This window comes from Sus scrofa, chromosome X (genome assembly GCF_054392235.1).
Source record: "Sus scrofa isolate SSC_HxYL_T2T_F1_AM1 chromosome X, Sscrofa_HxYL_maternal_Yorkshire_Landrace_v2.0, whole genome shotgun sequence".
NCBI classification, from domain to species: domain Eukaryota; kingdom Metazoa; phylum Chordata; class Mammalia; order Artiodactyla; family Suidae; genus Sus; species Sus scrofa.
This window is the reverse complement of record NC_139401.1, coordinates 49,847,143-49,859,233: the sequence shown is the minus strand read 5'-3', so window position 1 is coordinate 49,859,233 and position 12,091 is coordinate 49,847,143. Positions and strand designations below refer to the sequence as shown.

Below are 12,091 nucleotides of genomic sequence, written 5' to 3'. Positions count from 1 at the left end.
TGGCTGGTCTGAGCTCCCTCAGGTCCTAGGTGGTGGAGCCAGTCTTGGAACTGCGTAATTGCTGCCTCCTCAGGCCTCGGGTGGGGTGTGATTTATCAGCGTCAGCAGCCATTTGCTTAGTGACAGCTAGAGCCCATATATGCCGGCCACTGTGCTGGGCACTTTACCTGTATCCTCTCATTTCATCTTCACAATAATCTTATAGGCTATATAATCTAGTCACTTTATAGGTAAGGCAACTAAGACTCAGAGAGTTAAAATAATCCTCCCCCGCCCCGATAGAACTAGGATAGGAATCCAGACCATTAAAGATGCGGTCATGGTCACCGTGCTATACCAGTGTTAACCCAGTGGTATTCCAGAAGCACGTACAGAGCATTCTCTCTGTACCAGGCCTGTGTTGGCTGATCTGTGGGGGAGGGATGGAAGCAGGCTACAGACATAGATGAGCCAGCTCTGGCAAGCCCAAATGGGAGTTTGTTGATGAGGAGAAGCCAATTGTAAGGATGAGAGGCTGGAGGGGGTAGAACTGGAATCTGACAGTGGGACAGAGGAGGAGGGAAGTGGGGAAGTGGCGGGGGTGGGGGGGAGATGGGTAATTTTCCCAAAGGAGGTACCTTTCCAGGAAGCTCATGAGGGGGAAGGGGGTCCTCCTTCCCCTTCCTGTTTGCGTGCCCCTGCCCCTGCCTTGTCCAGCCCCAGGAAGTTGGTGACCCCTAAGCTGGCTGCATGCCTGGTTGGCACCAAAATAAACTTGCCTTCTCTCTTTTCCCCCTCCCCTCCTCTCTGTCCCCTCTGTCCTGGCTTTAATTAGCAGCCCTAGGGATGAGTCACTTGGCAGCTGGGGAGGGAGGCTGCTCAGAGCCCAGCCGAGCCTCTCTCGACTCCTGGCCCGAGCCTGGAGCCTCGCAGGCAGCACCACTGTGTTCTTGCCGTGGCTCCAAGTCTATGCAGGTGTGAGGAGCGCAGGGGCAGCTCTGCATGCTGGCGGGTGTCCATGCCCAGCTGGATGTCTGCATAGAAGCATATCTGGTTGTTGCTGCATTTGTTTCAGTGTCCACTGAATGTCAGTGTGTGTGCGTGTGTGGCTGTCGCATATGTCTGTGGTCGCAAGTGTCAGGGAATAAGGGAGCATTTGGGTGAACAAACACAACGCTTTATAATTGCATTCGCCCCCCCAAGTGTTCTTTATGCGTTTTTGCTTATGCGAGCCCTGCACTTATATCCCCAATTTTCCTTTGTCTTAATTTGAGTACATTTCGTTGCAGGGAACAGAAACCTACTCAAACGCACTCGAGAATAAAGGGTGGGGAGGGGACTGTCGTGAGGCCACATCTCACAGAATCTAAGAGCAGTAAATGACGTGTAGCCAGGTCTCACGCCAACTGGAAGTAGGACCAAGAAGTCAAGGACCAAGATTGCTCTCTCTGTCTGCTGTCTCTCTCTCTCTCTCCATCCCCTGGACCCACATCTGTCTCTCTCCATCTTTCATGGCTAGCGCTAGCCTGGTCCCTGTCATCTCTTTCTCACTGACTCCTCTCTCTAGACTGACTTCCTCTGCTCTCAGGCGGCCTGATGTGGCCATCAACCTGGAAGTTACATGACCTTCCAGCTTTGGGGTCCACCTGTATATGACTGCAGCGTTTCTGTCCATCCTATGGTAACACAAGGCAGCAAGGGGCTTGTAGGTGGCAGTGGATTCTCTCAGAAGTGGGTGAGGGTTGGAGTTCCCGTTGTGGCTCAGTGGTTAACGAATCCGACTAGGAACCATGAGGCTGCGGGTTCGATCCCTGGCCTTGCTAAGTGGGTTAAGGATCCCACATTGCTGTGGCTCTGGTGTAGGCCGGTGGCTACAGCTCCGATTAGATACCTAGCCTGGGAACCTCCATATGCTGCAGGAGCAGCCCAAGAAATGGCAAAAAGACAAAAAAAAACAAAAAACAAACCAAAAAAACAAGTGGGTGAGGGTAGAGGTCAAATACTTAGTAGCTGGTGTTTCTTCTACAGTGATTGCAGCTTTTATGTGTTCACAAGTGAGGTCAGAGTCTGGGGAGCAGTCTGTTTAGAGGCCCACAGTTGTAAGCTTGCCTTGTCCATCAAGGTTTTTGTTCCCACTCTAATGCAAGCCGACCTTTGCTCACTGTGCTTTTAAGTTCCATGCTCTTGCATCAAAACATCTCGTTTTATCTAAAAATTTCCCCTCATTTTGTGCCAAAATAGCTTTTAAGTGCACCGCGAATATTACCATCACTATCAGTGTGCGGTGGTTTTCAGAGCCTCAGAACAACTGGCACAATGCTATTCATGGTACAGCTGCTATCAAGTTCTTGGTTGTTTCAGGAATTTCCACATTTTATTAGTGCAGTGGCCACATTTATAGTTATCTCTAGTATATAATTACAAGCGCACATTATCAATATCATCAGCTTGACGCTTGAGCTTACTTTTCCATTAATACAAACCCTGCAGTTTTTACATTAATTACAGAGGGAATTAATGACCCCTTAGACAAATTTTCACCTATGAGTAAAGAGTTTGGAACCAGCTGTGCGCGTAATGACTATTCTCCAGACGCAGGGGCAATGCCCATGGCTCTGACCTCGGCCCTGGCCTTGCATCCTCTGGCTGACACTGGAGGCTGCCCACCACCTCTTTGCAGAGCTCCTTCTTCTGGCCTGGCACATAGCAGGTGCTATTGTTATTTCTTAACACACATGATAATTTTCTCATTATCATTAAAGCCATCTTCCACGTGTAGATAGCAAACCTGAGTGGGAGAGATCATCGCAGAGTCAGGGCAAAGCCTCCTTCAACTCTTTCAACTAATAATGGCTTTGATTCAGAAAATGTGTACTATGTATCAGGTACTGTTAGGGAGCAGACACTGTATTATCTTTAATCTTCCTGGCAGCTCTGCCAAGTAGCAGTGATTGTATCCATTTTAAAGTTGGGGAAACTGAAACCTAGAGAGGGAACTTTTCCTTGTCTGAGGTCATCCATCCATCCATCCATCCATTTAGTCATTCATTCATTCACTAAAGGATAATTTCTCATATGCCAGGTACCGTGCTAGACTAAATGTGGTTGATACAATGATGAATAATGGAATCCTGCTCTGAGGAAGCTCATCATCTGGTAGGAAAACAGATAAGGAAACAGACAATTACAGACAATTACAGGGAAGTGTAGGGCGCTGTGGGAGAACCTCAGAAGTGTACCCAGCCAGCCTCTGGGTCAAGGAGGCTTCTTCAAGATGACTTCTAAGCTGAGACTTGGTGGATGAGTAGAAGCTAGCCTGGTAAAGGGTGGGGCGAAGTGGAGGGTGTTGAAGGCAGAGTTAAAAAAAAAAAAATATGTGCCCGGGCTGTGGGGGCAGTGTTTGGTACCTGCATTCGTGGAGAATTAGCTGTATCTGCAGTGGGATGGGGCTGTTATGAGAAATAGTGTGGAAAGGGGGCAGAAGGTGAATTGGGAGGCTGAGATCAGGACCCTGGTCAGTTAGATGCAGAGCCGAGGAGCTACAGGATCCAGGAGCAGAGTTTTCGTGCTTCCCTGCCTACCTGGTCCCAGGGCCTGCCTGGGTAGGCATGGCCAGCGGCAGACTGGGATTCCAGTGGCCACAGTGCCCTCTAGTGTCCACCAGCCCATCTTGCAGCCTCCACTTCAGGGTGGATTGTCTGACTACCAACACCTGCTAACCTGTGTGACTGGGTGCCCTGTGCCAGATGCTGGGGACCCTGGGATGCATAAGACATGGCCCTTGTCCCTACCAAGCTCCTGGCCCAGAAGGAGCAACAGCATGTGAACAGAAAGCACTGGAGAAACTCAGGGTGGGAAGGACACAGGGGAGGCATCTCAGAGGCAGGTCCCCAGAGGGCACCACCTCTGAGTAGACTCGTTTGGAACAAGGGGGAGCTAGTGAGGTGGTGAGTTGGCAGTGGGGCAGAGTGGTGGTGAAGGGCCTTTGGAGCAGAAGCAGAGATGAGGGTGGACAGCAGAATGTGGCAGAGAAAAGCAGACACTTCTGTCTGCGTGGAGCACAGGTTGAAGATGGTAGGGGGGCTGAGACCAGCTGGAGGGGGCTGAGGGGCAGCTCACAGAAGGTCCTGGGTTGCCTAACCCTAGCTCATAGTAGGCACTTGGTGAATGGAATCGCCCAAGGAGCTTTTGTGTCCTTTTGGGATCACAGACCCCCTCTGGGGATCTGATGAAAACAGTATTCTTAGAATCGTGGCACAGCAGAAATGAATCTGACTAGGAACCATGAGGTCGTGGGTTCGATCCCTGACCTCACTCAGTGGGTTAAGGATCCAGCGTTGCCGTGAGCTGTGGTGTGGGTCGCAGATGAGGCTCGGATCTGGTGTTGCTGTGGCTGTGGCGTAGGCTGGCAGCTACAGCTCCAATTGGACCCCTAGCCTGGGAACCTCCATATGCCACTGGTGCGGCCCTAAAAAGCAAAAAACAAAACCAAAAAAAACAGTATTCTCTCCAGAAATACGTCCTTACCAATATTTTTTCATACAACCTCAGGGGCTTCAAAGATACTCCCCGCCCTGGGCCTATCCACTAACCACAGGCTTCCAAATTCCTCTCATCAGGGCCTCCGAGAACTCTGTGTGATTGGGCCCCCGCCTACACCCCCAGTCTCCCCTTTGCTTTTTCCACTCAGCCATTTCAGCCTCCTTGCAGTTCCTGGAAATACCACCTCAGGTCTTTTGCCCAAGTTGTTTCCTCTGCGTGGAAGGCTCTCCCCCTGCCACCTCCACTTTTTTTGTCCAGCTTCATTCCATTAGCAGTTGAAGAACGTCTGTCTCCCGTCACTTGGATCGGAGCTCCATGAAATCCGGACATTGTCTGCCCTTAGCCACTGCCCTGTCGGCCCCCAGCTCAGTACCTGGCTCACAGTGTCTGCCCTGTGTCTGGGTCATGCTCCTCACCCTTAACTCCTTCTTTCCTTCGACCCCTAGTAGGTTATCACACGAATCTACCCAACAGGTTCAGATATGTCTGAATTCCAAGAGTGGCCCGGATGAAGAGATTATCTTCCTAGAAATCTTCCCCTGCCCGAAATAAACAGGCTTGCCAAGAAGAATCTCCCCTAGCCTCCCTGAGAGTGGATCCTCCTCTCTCAGGCTCAGCCGGAGGCTCTTCAACATGTGCGTATCTGTCTCACTGAAACCTCACGAGAACCCATGAGGCAGGAATTGCCACTCCCCTTTTACAGATGAACAAACTGAGCCTCAGAGGGGTTACCCAGCTGAAAAGCAGTAGTGCTGGGACTTGTACCCTGGCTCTGCCAGGTGCCAACGTGTGAGTTCTTTGCCTCACCAGCGAGGGCAAGCAGCTTGCCCGAGGTCACACAGCATCAGTCTTAGGGCTGGGCCTAAGTCTGTTTCTCGACTCTAGCCAGGCTGAGGTGAAGGTTTGGGCACAAGCTGCAGCTGCCCCAGGAGCCAAGAGAGTTAGTGAGGGAGAGAGGGGGGAAAAAAGCAGAGGATTAAACCAACACTCTGAGGACCAGGGGGCTTTAGGGGGTGGGCAGAGGAAGAGGAGGCCAGGAAGGACCCACAGATGCCAGCTTTGTGGTGATTCAGAGGACCTATCTCTCTCAACAGCTTTGGCTTTCTTGAGAGGAACCAGCTGCCCCGGCAGGGAGGCAGGAAGACAGGAAGGCTGGCCTATTGCTTGTCAGCTCCTATTCCTTCTAGATCACTGGCCCCCTGGCCCCTCCCAGGGCCGCCTTCTGCTCAGAACCGCCAGGGGCCAGGGCTCTGGGGCCATGAAAGGACAGGAGCCCTCTGAGCTGGATCTGGGGTACTCTTAAGGAACCCTGCACCCTTCAGATCCTCAAGCCTCTCCTTTCTCCAGCTTTTCACATAAGGAGGTGAGAGAGATTCCTGTGGTAGGTCGGTGGGGAGTAGGGCACCTGGATTCTAGTCTGACTGGCTATGTGAACTTTAGTAAGACTCTTCCCCTCTCCAGGCCGCAGTTTCCCCCTCTGTAAAAATCAGGTGGGGCAGTTTCCTCGGAAGAACAGCTTCTTGATTGTGAATGGCGTTTCTTCTGATCTTTGCTTTTGTCTTCAGGGAGCATTTCTCTTAGCCAGCCCAGAAAACAAGAAGAGAGTGAGAGCTAATTGCAGTGGTCAAGAATATGGGCCAGGGCCTCATCTTCATTTCCCAAACTGGGTGATTTGAATTTTACTTGATCTGGAGCATCCCAGCATAACCACCACACCGAGTTTCTTTAAACTGGGTGGGAGATGAGAATATTTGTGGAAAGCTTCTATGGAAAGGTTTCTATGTGCCCAAGGCATCCATATGGCTGAGGGGGCCAGAGTCCAGATTTGAGAATGGCCAGACCAGGTCCCGATCTTGGGGTTCTGCTACTTAATAGCTGAGTTGAGTTACTTAATGTTTCTCCGTCTCAATTTTCCCTTCAGGAAAATAGGACCAGTGACATGTCCTTGCCAGGGTGCTTGGGAAGGATCCAACAGAGGTACATGTAGGGAGCCCAGCCTGAGGTTTGGCCCAGGGGAGCCACTTTGAGCTCTCAAAGCTGTTTCCTCTTACTAGGAGTTCCCAGCCCTCCTGGGGGAGCAGGGGAAAGAGCAAAGTTTCCAGTTGCAGTCTGGCGGGTAGCCCAGCAGGCCTGGCCCCGCCTCCTTGGTTCCTCCTTCTAGGGAAGGGCTGGGGAGGAGGGGGTGGTGACACGGTGGAGGCACCGCCCTGGCCAGGGGGCCTGCCCTCGGGACAGGTCCAGACCCATGGAGCCCCCCGGGAGGAGTAGCAGGTAGGAACCTGGCCCCCACCCCCAACCCTGCACTGCAGCCTGACCCCCTCCTTGCTGCCCAGGCCTGGATCTGGTCCCTGGGCTGCTGATTCAGCAGCCTCCTGGCTTCCTGGTTCCTGGCTCCCCTCTTGGCCTCTTGGAGGCCTTTGGCTTATGGGAGGGAGCCAGCTCGAGTGGGTGAGCCCAGGGGCATCTGGGTGCCCAGCTCGGTAAGGACCCTAGAGCCCTGAGCAGCGCAGTCCGTGGCCCACAAGGGGTGTGATTGCTGGCTGCCCTGGCACCTTGCCTGGCTGCGGGGCAGCCCGAAGCAGCTGAGATTCTCTGATACTAACATTCCAGCAGCCTAAGGGTCTCTGAGTCTCAGGTTCAAATGAGTCAAGGACTTGGGCTGGTGACTGGCACCCAGATAGCACCTGAGAAACATTCTGCTGGTGACGATTATTCTGATAAGAAGAGTGTCAGATTCCAGCATTCTCTGTAAGGTTCTAAGATTTAGGCATCCTTCAGTTCGCAGCAAGTGAGATAGTGGGGCAGCTGGCCTGGCCTGCAGCCACATCTCCCAGCCTTTACTTGGGCTCTTGAATGGCCAGGCCCTGACCACGACTGCCTTCGGGGGTGGTGGTGGGGGGCTTGTGAGGGACAGGGTCTGGCTGACCTGGCATTCACTGCCTGCATCTGCCCTGTGCCGGGTAGGGCAGGGACCGGGCACTTGGCCTCAGCACCCTGTCTCTCCTCCTCCTTCCCATTCTGCTGGCTTTAATCGCAGGAAGCAGGAGGCAGAGGGGCCTTTGGACCCTGCACTAGGGGTGGGGGCACAGCGCTGGGGAGGGGGTGGAGCTTGGGCCCTGCCCCAGGCTGGGGGCACAGCACTGGCCTTGGAAGCAAAGAACCACCCCGTTCCTCTGGCTCTCTGGGCCCCGCTCGCCCACTCAGCCCATCCTGTCACCAAGACCACTGAGACCTTGTCAGCTCTCCTCCGCCCTCGCCTCTCCTCTCCTTTTCTGGCACTCTCTGCCTCTCTCCGTCTTCTCTCTGTGTCTTTTGTCTCACCCTTTCTCTGTCTTCCTCTTTCTCTGTCTTTCTCCTTTTCTGTCTCACCCTTTCCTTGTCTCTTTCGGTTTCTCTCTGTCTCTCTCTCTCTCCTCCTATGGTGTCTCCTGCACCCTCTGCACCCCTCACCCCGCCCCCATGCCTGGGTTCTTCCCCTCTTTGGACCCAGAGCGGCTTCCCTCCCCATCCTTCCCTGCCTTCTTATGAGGGGTCTTATTCTATAAGGGGGGGAGTCCCTCCCTGTACACCCATTCCCTTTCTCTTTCCTCCCTCTCCCCGCTTCCCTACCCGTGTGGCGTCTGGTGTGAGGAGGGCTCCCTTCCCCCTTCCCTACTGTGGTGTCCCAGTGTCTCCGTGGCCGAGGTCCCCACGGAGTCACCTGGAACACAGGAGGCCCAGCCCAGCTCTTTCGTCTCTGCTGCCCCCTGTTGTCGTTGTGTTCTGTTTGTGGTTCGAGTGCCGTCCTCTCTTTCTTGACTTTGTGGTTTTTTCTTTTTTCTTCCTTCCTTCCTTCCTTCCTTCCTTCCTTCCTTCCTTCCTTCTTTCCTTCCTTCCTTCTCTCCTTCCCGATCTCCCTCCCTCCTTCCTTCCCTCCGTCCCTGCCTCCCACCCCTCCTCCTCCCTTCCCTGTCCTCTGCCACCCATTCCTCCCAGTTGCCCCTTTCCCCTACCCCATTCACTTTCACCTCCTTGTTCCCATTCCCCACCCCGCCTCTCCCCTCCCTCCCTGTCTCTCTCTCTGTCTCTTTCTCTCTCTGTCTCTCGCTGTCTCTCAGGTCCACAGCGTCTCATACTCTACACCAGTATTGCTGTCCTACTCAGGTCCTTGACTCCATGAAGCTTACCCCCTCAGGCAGGCTGGCAGAGAGCAGGTAAGAGCTAGACCCACCCCTCCCCCGAACCCTCCCCCCCTCCAGACAAGTATGAATATCATTGCCAGCCCCTCCCCTGTCTCCCTCTAGCCCCTGGAGTGATTGTGGAATGGGTGTCTGAGCGAGTGAGGAGAGTGACTGGGGGACCAGGCCAGGAGACCAAACAGGACATTCATAGTGTGCTTTTGTAGTTTGTCCTTCCTTAAAAAAATCCTCGTCTGGATACCTTCCCCCCCAAAGAGGGAGTGGTTGGTCCTAGAATATGTAACATCTGAGGTGTTTCGAAGGATGAGTAAGAGTTTGCCAGTTGGATAGGATGGGGAAGGGTGTTGAGGCAGGGGGAACAATCTGTCTACACTCTTGGAGAATGAGATTATTTCCAAGTTAATTTGAAAACACATTTTACAGTTTCTTATTACAGTGCAATAAAATGAAATATTAATAGCAATGGCAAAAAGGCTAGGCCCATTTGAAAGTTTAAAAATACTTGTGTTAGGAAATAAGAATGGAATTTAGAATAAATGTCAATGAGAATATTATAGATCAAAATCTATGGGATATGACCACGGGGGTTCCAGAGAAAAGCTGGTAGTCTTAAATGCTTTTATCAGAGGACAAGGCAGTTTAAATTAAATGAACTAATTATTCCACTCAAGAATCTAGAGAAAAAAAAAAAAGAACAACTGAAACACAGCAGAATCAAGTAATTACTATAGATAAAACCAGAAATGAATGAAATAGAAAACAAAAGATTCGATAAACTAAGAGGTGGTTTTCAAAAAGACCAGTGGACTAGACAAACCATCTTCTGACAGATATGATGGAGAAAAAGGCAAGCAAACATAAATCAGATAAGGTATGATGAAGGGGATTTAACCATAGAGTCTGAGGATATGAAAAAGTCATAAGAAAATGCTTTGTGTAATTTTCTACCAATAAAGGTGAAAATATAGATGAAATGGGTGGTTTTCCAGGAGAATATACATTACCAAAGCCACTTAAGGAGTGGCAGCAAACCTGAATAGAGTAGGACAGTATAGGAGAAATTTAAAAGGTGGTCAAAGTTTTCTCCTCAGAAATGGTACCAGGCCCATTTGGTATCATGCAAGTTCAGGTATCATGGAAGTTCTATCCAGTCTTTAAAGATCAGGTAGTAAGAAAAGATGGACAGCTTCGTAGTTCCTTCTAGAAGGCTGGTATCTAGAAGGCTGGACAGGTTTAGACAAAAAAAGGAACACTGTAGCCTAACCTCACATATTAATAGAGCAACACATATTTAAAATTACAGATTCTCCAACTGAATCCACCAGTGTATTGAAAGAAAACTGTATTGTGACAAGTGAAGGTTTGTCCCAGGAGTGCAGAGATTGCTCAACATTAGGAAAGCTGTTATTGTGATCGATTATACTAATAGTTATGCAATCTTTTCTTTTTAATCTATTTCCTTAAATGATGAAAAAAATCATCTGATAAAATTGCACATCCAGTCTTGTTTTAAAACTATTAGTAAGCGCCTTCGTTACCTCTTGTTGCATTGGGTTAATTTTTTTAGACAGCCGTAGATAACTAGCACAATAAGCTAGGAATGAATAAAAACTTCCTTGGTAAAGAATTTCTGTCAGAAACCAAAGACAATCATCAAATATAACAGTGAAGTGCTAGATAAATTTCCATTTAATTCAGGAACAAAATAAAAATGACTGCCATCACTGTCACTAACAAACGTTCTTCTGGAAGTTTTAACCAGTGGCATTAAAAAGAGAAATAAGTGGTATAAATATTAGAAAGAGTAAGAATTAGCATTATTTGAAGATGATATGGTTGTCTACTTAGGTAATCAAAGAGAATAAAAGGAAAGGAGTTCCCAGGTGGCACAGTGGTTTAAGCATGTAGCGTTGTCACTGCTGCAACAGTGCACGGGTTTGATCCCTAGCACTGGATGGAGCTTCTGTATGCCACATGCACAGCCAAAAATAAATAAATAAATAAATAAAGGAAAAATTATTAGAGCTAATAAGAAGATTCAGTTAGAAGGGTAGACACAAGATAAATATACACCCAAACCATTAGCTTCTCTGAATGCTATCAATGACTAATTAGAAGACATAATAGAAAAGGATTCCATTCACAATAGCAAGCAAGCAAGCAAGAAAGGAAATTCCTAGGAATTTACAAGAAATTTAAAATACTTCTCCATAGAAAATTATAAAATTTCATCAAAGTCTATGAGATGAAGAAATCAAGCGTCATATCACATTCTTAGATGGGAAGAATTCAATATGGTTTAAAATGACATTTTCCGTTCAATTTGATCAAAAGATTTCTCATTAAAATTTCAGTGCCATTTTCTTTGGGAATTGGGAAATTGGATTTTAAAGTTCATTTGGAAGAGTGAATGCCCATGAATTACTAAGAAAATTTTGAAAAAGAAGAACAATGGGAGAGGGGACTTGCCCTATTAGATAAAGCTGTAGAAATTACAGCTATTATATCATCACAGAAACAGAGGAATACATAGATGGGACAGAATAGAGAATTCAGAAACAAACCCGTATACTCATATGGGAATTTAATTTATGACAAAAAATACATTTTAAATCAGTGGGTGGTCAGTAAATGGGATAGGACCATTAGCTACCATTTGGGAAAAAAATTAAATTAAACCCCTGCCTTGTACAAAAACAAATGCAAAAAATAAAGTCGTAAAAGTGCCAGAGGAAAATGCAGAATATTTTTATAACGGGGTAGAGAAGCCTTTTGGAGCATGTCTTAAAAGCCCAGGAGCCATAAAATAAAGAGCAATAATTTCAACTACATTAAATTTAAGAACTTCTGTGTGGAGAAAGATATTATATACAAAGTTAAAACATAAACAACAGGCTAGGAGAAAGTATTTGCTACATTGATATCAGGCAAAGGTTAATATCTCTATCTATGGCCATGTCATCTTTTGGAAATCAATAAGAAAAAGATGCACGACCCATTTAAAATGGAGAAATAACCTAATTTGACAGTTTAGAGAAGAAGTAGCAAAGGAATGAGAAAGGATACTCAAGCTTACAAAATAGCTAAAGAAATGTAACTAAAACAACAACAAAACAGTAATTTTAAAGTACCAAAATTTAAAAGATTGAAAGGGTTGTGAGGAAACAGGACCTCTCATATTCCTTGATTTGGGTGCACATTGGTCCCATTTTTTCACGGGACCAATTTGTTAGCTGCTACCAGAATCTTCAATGTGCACATCAAGCTGAGGGCTATGTCTTGGAGCTAGAGTTCTCTAGAGTTTTACTACCAGGATAGACCCCAATTTGGCCAGCCAGAGGCCTTTTCTGAAACACCTCAATCCCAGCTGCCAACATGAGCCATCTTTAATC

At 48.5% G+C, this 12,091-nt stretch overlaps 1 protein-coding gene across 5 annotated transcripts in view; it reads left to right on the top strand.

Annotated features, from left to right (window-relative positions):
* The window catches only part of IQSEC2 (IQ motif and Sec7 domain ArfGEF 2), an 83,700-nt gene that overhangs the window by 31,803 nt on the left and 39,806 nt on the right, over nt 1–12,091 (top strand). For 3 of the 5 annotated variants that reach the window (XM_021079689.2, XM_021079685.2, XM_085007970.1), the window contains exon 3: nt 8,619–8,714. The exons of the other annotated variants lie outside the window; for them this stretch is intronic. In XM_021079689.2, coding sequence (XP_020935348.1) covers nt 8,619–8,714 — 96 coding nt within the window. The remainder of the gene's footprint in view (nt 1–8,618; nt 8,715–12,091) is intronic. 5 annotated transcript variants of the gene reach the window in all.